The 15,246-nt window shown below is 34.8% G+C and overlaps 1 protein-coding gene across 1 annotated transcript in view; it reads left to right on the forward strand.

Moving 5' to 3' along the window:
• The first annotated feature begins 14,404 nt into the window (after positions 1-14,404).
• The window catches only part of LOC110028165, an 11,971-nt gene continuing 11,129 nt past the window's right edge, over positions 14,405-15,246 (forward strand). The window contains exon 1 of the mRNA XM_020729910.1: positions 14,405-14,822. Coding sequence (XP_020585569.1) covers positions 14,405-14,822 — 418 coding nt within the window. The remainder of the gene's footprint in view (positions 14,823-15,246) is intronic.

Genomic DNA, 15,246 nt, shown 5'->3' on the forward strand with positions numbered 1-15,246 from the left:
GTGGGAGCACTGTGGGAGGTTCTTGTGATGGATCATAATCAGGTGACCATTTTAAAATTTTCATTTCTGTTCCAGCTATAATGATGGATTGCTATGCAAATATTCTGGCATAGTCCTATTCTTTAGTCAGCTGGATTAGGAGATGCCTACGCTCCAGCAGCCCTAGCTTCCACTCTGAAATTTTTAGGGATTCAAAATATTTTCTTACAAGTTCCATCTTTGGATGGCCCAAGATGAATTTACCAATTAGAGTGAATTAAACCTCCAAGTTTAGATCAGCAATCTCTTTTTCAGAGAAAATAGCAGTTGGTTCTTCATCTTTAGAACCCATAGGGTGAATGCAAGAGGCACATCCTCTCCCAGCAGTAGTGTTATAAAATTCTTGAGGGAAGAAAAGTAAATTAGGATCCAAAAAAGGGGAGGGATTTCCAAACACCCCAGCATGGGTGGCTTTGGTCAATTGCAAATTAGTTTCCATATCAATAGGGATGGTCATGGTTCACCAGACCAGCACCCGAAATCAGAGAAAGGCATAGCAGGTTCCTATCCCAACCACTGAAAGAGACAACAGAGATAGACTCCAGGCCAAACACAAACACCAGCTAAAGAGAAGTAAGGAGACTAGCAGCTTCAACTACCCAATGCAACAGTAAAAGCTTCACTAAGGCAGCAAAACCTCAGCTCCCCCAACAAGTCACAGAGCACATAAAGAAACAGCAAAGATAGGCCCCGGCCAACCACAAACTCCAGCTAAAAATGAGTAAGGAGATCCTAACCAATGAAATAGTAAAAGCTTCACTAAATCAGTAAAAAGCCTCAGCTTCCCCAACAAGGCCACATTGAACAGTGCTGAAAATTCAAACCAAGCCAAAGTAAACTCTTCAAGATCCAGCCAGCTCCTAAAACAATCTTCACAGCAACACCAGGCAGCTCCATGCTAGGTCCAGTCGCCACCTCCATCATATATAAAATTAATATTGATTATCTTAAGTAAATAATGTGCAAGATCTTGAAAAATATGGATCTCTGTATAGGAACCGCCATTTTAGATTTGAAAATCAGAAGATATTTCCCTTGACAGAGGCTACAACATGCCAAAATTTCAAGCCAGAGTGATGTGCTGTGATGTGCCAATATGCATGGAGAATCAAATGATTCAAAATAGTGTTTAATTAATTAAAAATAAAATATGCATGAAATGGTCTTGAAATTTATTTTACATTGTTCTCCTCTGTTCACTGAGCAAGAAGGTATTTTTATTTTATTTTTATGATTTTTCTACACAAAGTTATGAATTTTCTAAGTTATATCTTACTATTTTGTTTAATAAGTGTTTTATAGAGAGCGCTCCACCGGTGGGCTTCGAGGCACCCATGCCACTGGAGCCAGAGCTATATCATAAATTAAGACAAATATTGGTATTGGAGGTAAATTTGGAATTGAATTGAACCAAAAAGATAAGAGATGCAATTTTGGCCTCTAGCGCCAACGACGCCCGTCTACATGAGCCATGGCGACGACAGCACCATCGGGAGCGCCAGCAGCATCCCATGCAGTTTCGTGCATCCAAGACAAATTTGTCAGACTTTGGTGGGATTACATTTTAAAATAACCACCTAGAGGTATTTTTAAAGGCCTAAAAATTGACTTGAACGACCATAAACTTCAAAATTTCAAAATCCATGGCTTCTAATTCCAGAAATACTTCCACGTATGGAATTTTCAATAGTAGAAAGTTTATTAGTTTTGATGCGCAAAGATTATACGACAAAGTCATTAAGAAAAAGAGAGTTATTAAAGAGAGGCTTTTTCAATCATGGATAGATTAATGGATATTCTCAGAATTATAAAATCATTGTACAGAGACATTGGGAAGTTCTATGCTACACTACAGCTGTAGTTTTTGCTCCAGTAGTAGAAGAATTCTATGCTAACTTACACGGAATTACCCTAGGAGTCATCTTCGTTTGAGGTAAGGCTATACCATCTACTCTCCCTTGAATTAATGATTTGTATATGGTAGAAAACGTGCCAATCTGTCATTATACAAATTTTATCCCAATGAGAGATATAATGCAAGATGTATATCATTTTTTGACTGATGAAAATTATAATTGGGAAATGAGAGACGAGGGATACGTTAGTTTCTCCGCTTCACTACTTAATCAAATATCAAAATAATGGCATTTCTTCATCTTTGCTAAATTACTCCCTACCATGAAGATTAGTAGAGTTACAAAAGAAACTGCAATTTTAAACTATTGCATTCAAATGGAAAAACCCATTGATGTGGGATCGATTATCTTCAAATCTATTATGACTATTATTATGAATGGGCGTATATATGGACTGGGGCATCCTTCTACAATTTTCTTACTTTGCAGTCAATCTCAAGTGCTATGTGAAAGTTGAGAGAAAGAATTATTACCCTAGGAGCCCATGGTTCCTATTGATTACAATTATATTGGGAATGAAAATGAAGCATTAGATATTATTTTGGATCATTCATCACATGCTTCAACACCATTAATGTCATAAACAGTTGGAAGTTTAATAGCTTTGGAGAAGAAAATGAAGAAAATCGAAAGAGAACTTCATAATATTATGAATGTAATAAGAAAACTTAAATACCTTTTTGATCCCTTAGATTGGAGGATGAAGGAGAACTTTGATCATACTAGAACAATTGAAGAAGGCCTGGTGCAGATGTTCAAGAAAAATGGATGGATTGATGAAAATTTGGCCAATCAATTCCCTACCAATCTTTCTACTATTTATACGTCCATTACCAGTCAATGGGAGATATTAGAGGAGGAGAAAGTACCAAAGATGAAGCAGAATAATTGATGAAGCAGAATAATTGAAGAAGTAAAGTTGGACTCTCTACTATTTTAAAGTAATTATGTTTTTAATGTGATTGTGTTGGATTTACTTTACTTTAGTTTGCTTTAGAACTCTATAAACTTTGATTGTGTATATAGTTTTGTGTCAGCGTTTTAGTGTTGTGGCTTGATTTTGAAGCTAAATTATAATTTAATTTGCTTTATGTATGTGAAAGTGTGATTAGAAAAGTGTATTTGTAAGAATAGGATTTTCATTTATAAAAGTTAGTTTGGTGTTGTTTGTGAAAATACTTGTTTGTGAATTGTTTTGTTTTAAGATGAAAATTAGTGAAATTAGTGTTTAAAAAGACTAATTAGACTTTGGAGTGAATTGAAAGAAAGTTGAAAATTGCGAAAATTAAAAAATTAAATTTTTGGCCACTAGCGCCAGAATGGGCGGCGATAGCGCCCTCGACCCGAAAGTACCCAAATCCCTTAAAACTCATGATTTGCATAGTAAAAACACCATTTTTACCCTTTTGGTCACCTTCAGCCTTAGGTTTGTGCCCCTAGGGCTTGATATTACTTGGATTTGAGGAGATTTTTAGGCAAAAGAAGTTTGTATTTCATCTTCTCTTGATAAGAGCTACACTTTGAACCCAAAATTTTTGAATTTGACTAAGGATTTATCTTACATTACCGAGATCTAAAATTTTGAAATTTTTTGAGAAGATTTTGATAAAATCCTTTTGTGACGAAGTCTTACTTAGTAGATTTACGTTTAAAACATTCCACAATGTGATTTTCATAATTTTAGAAATTTATTTGGGTTTTATCAAATTTTCTTAGATTACCTTGGCACCGAGAATGTGCAAGGGAAAGTGAAAGGTGGATTTTGATGATCAAAAGTTTGTCAATTACAAGGCCAACATATGTTTTATTATCAACTACAAGGCTAACATTTGTCTCAACAGTCTTCTTACAACTAAGAAAGTAATTTTGGATTGGGGATTTAAAAATCCGAGTGGAGAAGTCAAAAGATTAATTAATGCTCAGCAGTGGGAGAATTTTTATTACTTTACTGCCGAGGCTATTATTGGTATAGTGATGGAGTTCTATGCACACTTTAAGGAAACTTCTGAAGACTATGTTTTTGTTCGTGGGAAAATGGTAGAATTTACTCCAAGAAGAATTAATGAATTTTAACAGTTAGAGGATGTGTATAGCTATCAGTATAAATCATTTTCTTCTACTAATGAGGCCTTAGATGAAGTTATTTCTTTTCTTACTGATGGAAGAGGTTCTTGGAAGGTGAAGAATAATGTTAAGGTAAACTTCCCTCTTTCTATGTTAAATGTAGTAGCTAAGGCCTATCCTTATTTTATATATGCTAGAATGATACCAACAAATCATCATAGCGAGGTTACAAAGGATAGAGCCATCTCAAACTTCTTTATCCAGTAGTATCTAGCAGATGAGAAGGATAGATGTAGGCTTTACTGTTTATAGAAACACTCATTCTATTTCTTTGGGAGAGACTAATGGTGAGACTACTAATGGTTTAGCACACCCTGTCCTGATCTTGACACTATGTGAACAGGCAGGAGTTGATTTTAGAATGGATAACGAGACGATTGAACCTCTAAAACCTATTGGGCCTGCAAATATTAAGACTTATGAATCTCATGTTGGATGAAGATCTATAAGTAGGAGCAGGGATATTCCTTCTACTCTCCAGGGACTTATGGAGCAACTGATGATCCAACAGGGAGATATATTGAGGATGGAAAACAAAATGGAAAATATGGAGGCCAAAAATGCACATAATGATGATTTGACAAGGTAGAAGTTTGAATATGATGAAGCTTATGATGATGCGATGATTAGATACATGAGGGGTGACTACTCAGTTCAGTTTCCTACTCACCCTATCTTTACCCCGTATCAACAACAAAACTTTAATATAAAAAAAGAAGAAGATGATGACTAGTGATGTTTTAGTTTGATCTTTTGTTTAGTTTATAGTTGGTTGTACTTTATCATTTTTATTGTTTTCATTTTTAGAGTGTGACACTTTGTTTTATTTTAGATGTTCTATTATATTGTGAACAGTAGGATTGTAAAATTATTTTTGCATTGGAATTTATTTTAGTACTGCTGTTAGTTTTTAGTACTTTGTTGAATATTTTTATGGTTAACTCTTTCTCAACAAATTTTTATACAAATTATGTGCTATTTTATGTTTTAAGTCTTGTAGCATTTCATATTAGCACCTGCAATATTTCAGAGTTAAGTTTCCATATCCGAACCTCCAACAAGTAAGTCTTTTCTTTATGCATTAAATGATTTCTTTCACCCTTTATTTTTTTTGGTTTTTCAATCTAAATCTTTTGAAATTTAAGTTTGGGGGGGGGGAGAAAAATTTCTTTTTAAAGAAAGAAAATTAATTTTATTTGTCCTCAATTAGATATATTTTCGGAATTTTTAAATTTAACATGACCTTTGGTATTAGAGGGTAACTTTAGATAACTATATTTGTGTTTCTAAATATATTGTAAGCTTAAGTAAAAATTTTCAATAATAAAGGTCAATATTAAAGATTATGATATTTTGTATAAGGGAATAAGACTATGTTTTTCTATTATAAAAAAATGAATTTGTCTTTTTAAAGTGTTAAAAAAAATCTTAAAGATTCATGCAAGAAGAAAAGAATAAAATTTTATGAAAAATCTTTAAAGCTAATATAAATTTATAAAGTGAAGGAATATAAAAAGTTTAAAAAGTTTTTAACTTAAAAAGTTTTTAACTTTAAGAAGAGGATAGCGAAGTTCAAAATCATTAAAGGCTTTCCAGATATAGTAGTCCTTACATTAAAAACAAAAGAAGAGAAGAGAAAAGAAAAAGGATTGTAAATGATTCTGAAAGAAAAGAAAAGTAAAGAAAAGAAAGAAAAAGAAAGATGTGAGGAGAAACTTGAGGAGATGCCTAATTAAAAATTAGCTTCGCTTGAATCAACTTAAAGAAGAAGGCTTGACTACATTTTCTAAACTTATATTTAAGTATTAGCATATTTAGTAGTAAAGTTTCATGAAGTTCTTTTCATATGGATATTCTAAGTGGCTTTAATATGACAATTTGTAATTTTCCTAGAAAGTAATAGAGAATAAAAAATCTTTGACTTTACTGCTAGATATTCTTATACCTTTAGTATTAACTGGAGTTATTTTACATTTTTTAAGTTATGCTATTGTATGTAGTGGGCAAAAATATAGAAATTTTGAAGTTAAATTCTTTGCCATGAGTCATATTTTTATGTAGTAAAGGAGTTACTTGAGGACAAGTAACATTTAAGTTTGGGGGATTTTGACGCACTAAAAAAACATGCATATTTACACCTATATTTTATACTCATTTTTGTGATATTACACATTAAAGGAAGGTATTTTTCATGTTTTATTCTAGGTTATTGATTATTAGGACTTGAAGCAAAAATGAAGCAAAAAGGATGTAATTTGGAGTTAAAATGGCATTTTTGAAGAAATACTCAGCGCCGACGGTGCCGGGATGGACGCCGACGGCGCAGACCTATAGAAGGGAGGCCGATCTATCGTCAGTGCCGACAACACCATTTAACAAAGAGCATTGAATTACTTCATGAGCCACTGGCATTGACGACGCCAATGTCGGTGCAAGACCTGTGTCTAGAAGATTCGATAAATTTGGATGCTTTTTGAAGAGTTTTTGGATGCACTTATTCGAAAACTCACATTAGGCTTTATTTAGAGCAAAAATTGATCAGCAAAGACCCCTTCGACCGCTTTCCACTCTCTTCAACTCTATTCCACATTCCTCACAACCACTTAGATTCCATTTGTCATTTATTTATTTACAGTTTTGAGTTTTTGTGGTGAGTTTAAGTGTGAATTCTTCTCTAAGAGTGTTAGAGAGGGAGAGAAGGTGAAAGATTTCTTCTTCTTACATTTTCTAATAGAGTCTACAGGGGATTTGCTTTGAGAAAAAGTTTCAGATATATGTTTTTTGTTTATTATTGTTGTATGAACTTTCTTTTAAATATAAAATTTGTGTTCTGTTACATATTGCTCATGAAGTCTGAGTAGTTTCCTTTATCTTTCTCCCTACTCTGAGATATGGTGAAATGAAGAGATAATTTAGATGTGCCAATTTTAAAATATAAAATAAATTATGATGGATTTTCAACTCCATTCTTAATTTACTTTTTGATCTCACCAATTGAATTGTTAAAATATGTTATGAAACATATGATTCGGTAAATTGAGTATGAGTTCTACAACAAGAGTGAGAATCACATTTAATTCTATGAAGGACTATTTCTCATGGAATTAAGTGCAAATAAATAGGGAAATATACTTCGTTGTTTGTAGAATTGGAGATTTTACGGTGATGGACTAAAATCCTCAATTCGGTCTTAGTGTTTAAGAACTAAAATGAGCGTTAGCCTTCAGAGGAAGGGAAGTGGGAAGGAAGGGAAGTGGGAGCGTGGGAGCTCTGAAGTGAGAGCCAGTATCCTCTTAGTCTAACCACGGATTTAGGGACAAAACCTAAGGTTAGTCAATGATTTTCTATAACACTGAATTAGGGTAGAAAATTGAAATTGCTCCTATTTTACACAATACATATTTAAACCATTTATCTCATCTCATTTTACCAAAAACTCATTATAGTGGGAATGATGCTTTTTCATATTAGAAAACTTCATCATATAAAACATAGTTTAGTAGTTACTGTTTAAACTTTATATTTTAGTTTTGCTAGTAATTAATAATTTAGTTATGATAGTATCTCAAACAATTCAAAATTAGTGACAATAATTTTATTTTATTTCTATGAAATTTATAATTTCAAATTTAAACCTTTCTCATGGGATTGATATTTGGGGCTTAAATAAAAAGTTTTATATTACTTAATAACGATACGTATAATTGCGTAGAATCCCAACATAAATTTATTAAAATTCCTTTTCATAAAATAACGCATCAAGTTTTTGGCATCATTGTAAAGCGGAGTCAAGTTTATAAGTTTTACAAAACTATATCATTGGGATCAGTCCTTCATAAACTTTTTATAGCTGGGCATTTGCTCTAAAGCCTCGGTGAAAGGAATATTTATAATTAACTTCTTAAAATTTTTCAAAAATTTTGAAATTTTTTGTTCCAGCTTCTACTATCTTATTCTTTGAGGAAATGGAGGTGGTGTTTTCTCTAAGTTAATCCTAGTTAGTGGGAATGTTTTTTCCAAGACCTTAGAAAATTTTCTTTAGGTAATTAAATTTCTGCAGTCTCTCTCTCAATATCAGTTTCACTTTGAACTTCATCCTCTAACTCTTTTCCACTTCTTTTCCCTAATGTTGGTTTCCACCTCCAAAATTATTATTCCTATTAAAGTTATGGTGGTTATTCCAGCTTGGGTTATAAAAATTTGCATAAGGGTTGTTAAGTCTATTTTTAAATGCATTTAAAGCCTCAAATGATGAAGTGTTACATTCAACCATTTGTCCTAGTGAATTTTCCTCAATTACAGGAGTAATTTGATGTTGGTTTATTCCAAATTGATCGAACTTCATAGATATTGCCACAGCCTAAGAAGAAAGAATTGAAATCACATCCATATCATGAGCACTAGCTAGTTTTCTAGGGTTTACACATTCACAAGACCATTAGAAATTATTTGTAGGCATCTCCTTAATTAAAGAGTATGCTTCATCAAATGGATTTGACATATGTGTCAACCAAGAACAATATTAATGATAGATCCAAGGGATCCTACTATCCCATTGTAAGAAGTTAGAATGATTAACCATTCTGAGAGAGCGTGATGTGGAAATATCCTAAAGAAATTCCATAAATTGTTATCATGCTTTGTATATTGAGTCACCTTCATATTGAGCAAATAAGGTAATATTAAGTCTAAGTTTAACACTTTTTTAAGGTAAAAAGCACTTAGCTAGGAATTTCTGAGCTAAGTCATCCTAAGTTCTAATAGATCCATGTGTTAATGAATTCAACCACATTTTAGCTTTATCCCTTAAGAAGAAAAAAAATCCTAAGCCTAACAAAAAGTTGAAATCTAATTGCGTCATTTGATGTGCTGTTATAACAAAATGTAGCACAAAGTTCTAGAAAACTTGTTATGTGTAATTTTGGATCCTCAGATGAAGTCCCCCAAAACTGGTTGTACTATACAATTTGGATAATATCAGTTTTTAACTCAAATGTGTTAACTTCTATGGTAGGAGTTTGTATACTTAGGTGAATTTCATCTACTATAGGATTAACATAATCCCTAAATGGTGTATGTGCCTTATGAGGTTCAATTTCAGATGTTTGATTATCTACATTGTTTTGTTGATTATTCACCATTTCTTCTACAAATTATTGAGATTTTTTTTGTTTTCTAATCCTTCTAATTGTTCTTTCTAATTCATAATGTTAGGGCCTAAGTTTTAAAGAACATGAACTACACGTGCACATCTAAAAGCTAAATAAAGAAATTACAGAAAAACACACAAAAAGAAAATCAAATATAATAAGGAGCTTCTTATTTCTCCCTCCATGTTGATAATATCAAAATGACATTACAACACAAGAGAAGAAAATACAACAGGAAAGTTAGGAAAAAAAGGAGAAAATCTACAAAATACAAGCAAGCCTAAAAAGCTTCAAAAGAATTCCCAAAACAACATCCACCCTAATAATTTAAGTAGTTGTCACTATTCTGAGATGTGGAACATGTAGTTTGTCTCTATGTAGCTGCCTTGCTAAGAGTGGGGGAGTATTTGTAGATACAACAACCAACTGGGAGTCAGTACCATCTGTCAGTAATGAATTGGCTAGTCTTCTCCCTTCTCTATAATTAAAATAGTAGTATACTCTTATCTCATTGGTGAAGTGATGCATCTGGGTTATCCAATGTTGAATGTGCTAAAAGGGGGAAGCTTTTCATGTCAGGTAATCTACAAGCTATGAGGAATCCACCTCAGTTTGAAGGGGGGTCCATCTATTAATGGCTGCCAGCTTAAGGGCTCAAGAAAGAGCAGCAGTCTCAGCTTCAATTGCATCTTGAACTCTGATTTAAGATTCGAAGTACAACATACAATTTCCTGGGTGGCCCTGAAGACCCCCCAATACCTACTTTGTTGGGAGAAAAACTTCCATCAATATTAACTTTAATGAAAGGATAAGGGGGTTTCTCCCAATAAACCTTGATAACCCTACTACTGTTTTACTCAAGATGTCTGCTAATCTTCAATATGTTGGGAAAATTTTTTCATAGGATTAGCTCACTGATAAAAGCCAGGCAAATGGCCACAACCTTGCCAATAGTTACATCGACATCATCATGTTTCATTTTATTTATGGCAGTTTAAATAAACCAAGAAATACTGAGGGTAATGGGTCCAAGCTTTAGTCCATGCCAGTCAAACCAGCAAATATCCAGCCTTTTCCATCCCAAGTTGATAGTGTTAATGTGGAAGTAATGTAGCAGGGAGTTCCAAACATTTTTGGAGAACACACATTGGAAGAAAAGGTCGTTAAAAGACTCCTCATCATTTTTGCAAAGATGGCACATAGAAGGTCCCTTCAGGCCTTTGAGCTTAAGTATGTCATCAGTTGGGATAATATTATTAAGAACTCCCCAAGAGAAGAAAGCCATAGATACTGTTAGAAAATTTCTCCACATTTTTTCACCCCAAGGAATCTTTTCCCAGAAGTACATGTTATAAATTGCTTAGGTAGTGTTTTGGTTGGAGGTAGATTTTAGAGCCACTTTGTCTTGCCTGTTGCTATCAAACTGAATTCTGGTAACTTTTCTAATAGAATGTTCTTATAGCACTGTTTGGAGTATCTCTTCAGACCAAGATTGGTCAATCTAGCAATCCTTCACCAATAGATTCTTATCAAGGTTTTCTTCCAAAGGTTCAATTATGCCATCAGGGAACCATTTGTCTAGCCAAAAATTTATGTTACCTTCACCCATCTCCCATATATATAGTCTCTCAGCCCTCTCCCTCACTTTCAACATCTGTCTCCAAATCCTTGAGTCACCTAACTTGAAAGACACCATATTAGGATATTCAATTTTGTAGTATTTTGAATGCATAAACTGTGCCCAAAGGTTGTCCTTGTGCCTGAACCTCAGCCAAAGTCTGCACATGCTGTTATTTTGCAATTGTTGGAGTCTCTTAAAGCCCAATCCTCCAGCATATAATGGTTTTTCCTCCATCTGCCAACTTTCCCAAATCATTTGCTTCCTTTGAACTTTCCATAGAAATCTATTGAAGGTTCTCTCCAAAATCAATTGGGCCATTCTCTTCATCATAACCACTTGTAGGATGTAAATGGAAAAGGTAGTGAGGATGCTTTTCAACAGTGTTATTCTGCCACCATTTGACCGAAAAGAATTTGTCCAGCATTGAAGAGTGGTGTTGGTTTTATCCACAATCTCATCAAATTGGGTTTTTTTAGTTCTTCCCCTATTTATATAAACCCCCAGATATTTGAAAGGAGTAGCATTGAAGTAAATTATGTAAGTTCAAGGGTCCACTGTCTGCATGCAATGGAATCTCTTTTGCTGAAGAGAATTTTTCATTTATCCTTATTTACCTTTAGACCAGATGTGTGTTAGAATTTTTGTATACAATCATAGAAGGCTTTGATGGCTATTTTTTTGGCTCTAGAGAAAATCAGGATGTCATCAACATATATTAGGTGGCTTATGTCCATTTTAGATTTGTTGTGGTAAATGCTATATCCCTTCCTTTAGTAAGGTCTGTCCATAAGTTTTGACAAGTAATCTAGTTCTAGAATAAATGTGGTTGGGGACAGAGGGTCTCCTTGTTTCAGACCCCTATTGGCCTTGAAGAAGCCATGTGTATTTCCATTTATCAATACTGAGTTAGCATTTCCTTCCAACCACCTATTGATAGTTTGACAGGACTCATTTAAGAAGCCTCTAGCTCTTCGAATCTCCATTATAAATCCCCAATTGACCATGTCACAAGCCTTCTTTAAGTCCAACTTGAAAATCATATTGCCCCCTAGGAAGGGTTCTCTAGGTCCAACAGTAGTTCTTAAGCAAGCAAAACATTATCCCCTATACTTCTTCCCTTCACAAAGGCTGCATGTTTGGGGCTAATCAAATGATGTAGAATATGTTGAATTCTCATCACAAGGATTTTGCTAATGGTTTTTTTTATCACACTAGTAAGGCTAATAGTCCTTAAATGGCTTCACTTCTATTGCAGGGAAGATTTAGGAAAGAAAACAATGGGGATTGCACTAAAATAATCTGGTAGAGGGTGCCCCTGAATGAAATATTGTATTGCCTTAATGACATCTTCTTTAATAACCTCCCAAGCCTTCTTGTAGAAATCAACAGTGAACCCATTAGAGCCAGCTGATTTGTCACTATCAATGAATAAAATAACCTGTTTGATTTCCTCCTCTTCTGGGATCTCAGCAACGTTCAATCTAAAAGTTAATTCCTTATCAGCATTAAAAAAATCAGAATCAATCCACTCCCTTTCAGAGTGTTTGCATTGCATAAGATCTTGACAGTAGGCCACCGCACTATCAGCAATCTCCTTATCATTTCTAATCCAGTTACCATGAGCATCTCTAATGGAGTGAATAGTATTGCATTTTCTTTGGTATTTGATGCAAGCATGATAAAATTTGGTGTTTCTGTCCCCATCAGTGAACTTGTTTTTTACTGCTTTCTCAGAGGGCCTCCAAGAGGGAGGCCTCATCCACCTTGACAATACTGTGTTCTTTCTCCAAAATTTTTAGCTCCTTCTCAACCTGCTCCACACCATTTAGAATATTCCCAAATGTGTTCCAGTTCTACAATTTTAAGGCCTTAGCTATCTTTTTCTGCAAATTCCACAGCTTGATAAGAGGGTTTGGATGATCACACACCCTCCAATGCTCTTTTACAATATGTATAAACTCTTTGTGGCTTGACCAGACATTTAGATACCTGAAAGAATGTCTGGGAGGTTGTTCATTGGCAGATAAGGAGATCAGCATAGGTCTGTGATCAGATCCTACTAGGCATAGGTAAGTTAGGTTGGTTTGCAAATACTACTGAATCCAACTGTCATTGGCCAGCATTCTATCCATCCTTTACCAAATTTTTCCCTTTCTCCAAGTGAATTTAGGTCCATTATATCCCAAATTAAATAAACCCGCATTATGTATGTTTTCATTAAATTCAGTCATAGTAGTAATACATGAATTTCTACCTCCCTTCTTTTCAGCAAGAGATGCAATACAATTGAAGTCCCCCCCACAACCCAAGCAGTGTATGTTAAGCCCTTCATAATATGGATCTCTTTCCAAAGCTCCTACCTAGCAGATTTAGAGCATCCAACATACGTAAAGGTAACATAGCCTACCGTGCCAGCCATATTGAATGAACAGTGCATTAATTGGGAGTGGTTAAGCAGAACCACTCCCAATTAATTGAGAGTGGTTAGCACAACCTACCTTGATAATCTGGACTAAAGAAAATCTAACAATACATGCACTTGCGTAAAATACCTAGTGTGTAGTGCTAAACCGTAGAAAAGCTCTAGTTATAAAATTTATTATATATATTTTAGAATTATATTATTTCATCCCTAAATCAATGTGTATATCAAAGGTCGGTCAAGTTTTTGGCATTGTTGCCGGGGAAGTACGATGGTTAATTTGACTTAGGAAAATTTTAATTGAACTAATTAAACTTAAATTTGGAAAATCATATTGTAGCTTCTTTGTTTAAGTTTTTTTTTATGTTAAAAGTTTTCAATATATATATATATATATATAAGAGAATATAATGGAGCTATTTGGGGTGGTGGCTGGTGCTCTGCTAAGGTTTCCATGGCTCCCTGTTCCGGCTGGTTAGTAGGCCGGTGGGGGAGAGTGGTTTCCTCTTCTTCCTTGCTGTTTGTTTTGGCTTTGTCTTCTTCCTTGCTGTTTGTTTGGTGGGCTGAAGGTTCTTCCTACTGTTCGTTTTCTTCTATTATTGTTAGTGGTTTATTGCTGTTCTTCTAGTTGGCCCTTTTGTCTGCCTGCCTTACCTGTGTTGGGGCCACCATTGGGCTGGTGTTAGTGACCTTGTTGGAGACTGAGGTGGATTTTCTTTGTTAAGGTCTCTCTTGCTTTTGGTTTTGGTGGGGAAGTGTTAGCCTTCCCTTGGGTTACAGTTCCATTAGTTTTATTATTCCATTGGTTTGTGGTTTGCTAGTTTTCCTCTAGTGTTGCTGCTACTCTGAATGGCTACTAGCATTGCTCTGGAAACTAATCTCCAATGGGCCAAGGCCACCTATGATGGGGTGGTTGGACAACCTAAGGAGCAGTTACAGAATATGGATAAATTAGTGTTTCCACAAGAATTTCATGATACTTTAGCTGGAAAAATATCCTCTCCCAGTATTCACCCCATTGAGTGTATGGAGGGGGGAACCTACAGTTTATTTCTCTCCCCAGGAAGTTAACTCATTAAATGAGGAGGTTAAGCTAACTTTGGTGGGAAAATTTTAGCTGGGTCACCCTAAGATGGAACTGGTTAGGAGCTTCTTTGAGTCCTTAAACTTTGCTGGTGCTTGGCAACTGGGGTTACTAGATGGCAGACATTTGCTTATCCAATTGACAATTGAAGAGGATTATGCTAAACTTTTTACCAAAAAGTCATTAGTTACTGGGGGAGCTATCATGAAACTTTTGAAATGGACCCCTGACTTTGATCCTAGTAAAGAACCTCCTATGGTTCCACTTTGGATCAAGCTTCCTGGTCTCCCTATTCCTTACTTCCAGTTGAATGCCCTTTTTAACATTGGATCTGCTTTAGGCAGACCCCTTAAAGTTGATGCTCACACTTTTAACAAGGCAAGGCCTGCTCTTGGTAGAATTCTCATTGAAAGAGATATCACCTTGCTTGAAGTTAAAAGAGTGTGGATAGGATCTGAACAGGATGGTTTTTGGTAGGAGGTAATCCTTGAGGAAAGACCTTACTATTGTCAACATTGCAAGATGTTTGGGCACACTAGGGATAGGTGCTATAGACTACTGTCGGCACTATTTTTTGGTGTGGGGTTTGCTCGTAAAAAGCTGTCGGTCATCGAAATTGAAATCCCGTTGCCCGCTTCGAAAGGACGTTTAAAAAAAAAAATAGTTTTAAAAAAGATAAAGTCAAACTGACCCCATAATTTTCATAGTTTAGATGAAAGAGCACTTTATCTCAAATCCTGTATCTATCCCGAAGGATGAACACAAGAATTGAGAGTGAGGCTCTATCAAATAAACTAAAGAAAGTTATGACATCCGTTTGGTCTGCGAAACCAATGTATTGGCCGACAAGTTCCCCTATTTAATATAAGGAATTAAATAGGGTTTTTATA

The sequence above is a fragment of the Phalaenopsis equestris genome, unplaced genomic scaffold (assembly GCF_001263595.1).
Source record: "Phalaenopsis equestris unplaced genomic scaffold, ASM126359v1 Scaffold000497, whole genome shotgun sequence".
NCBI classification, from domain to species: Eukaryota; Viridiplantae; Streptophyta; class Magnoliopsida; order Asparagales; family Orchidaceae; genus Phalaenopsis; species Phalaenopsis equestris.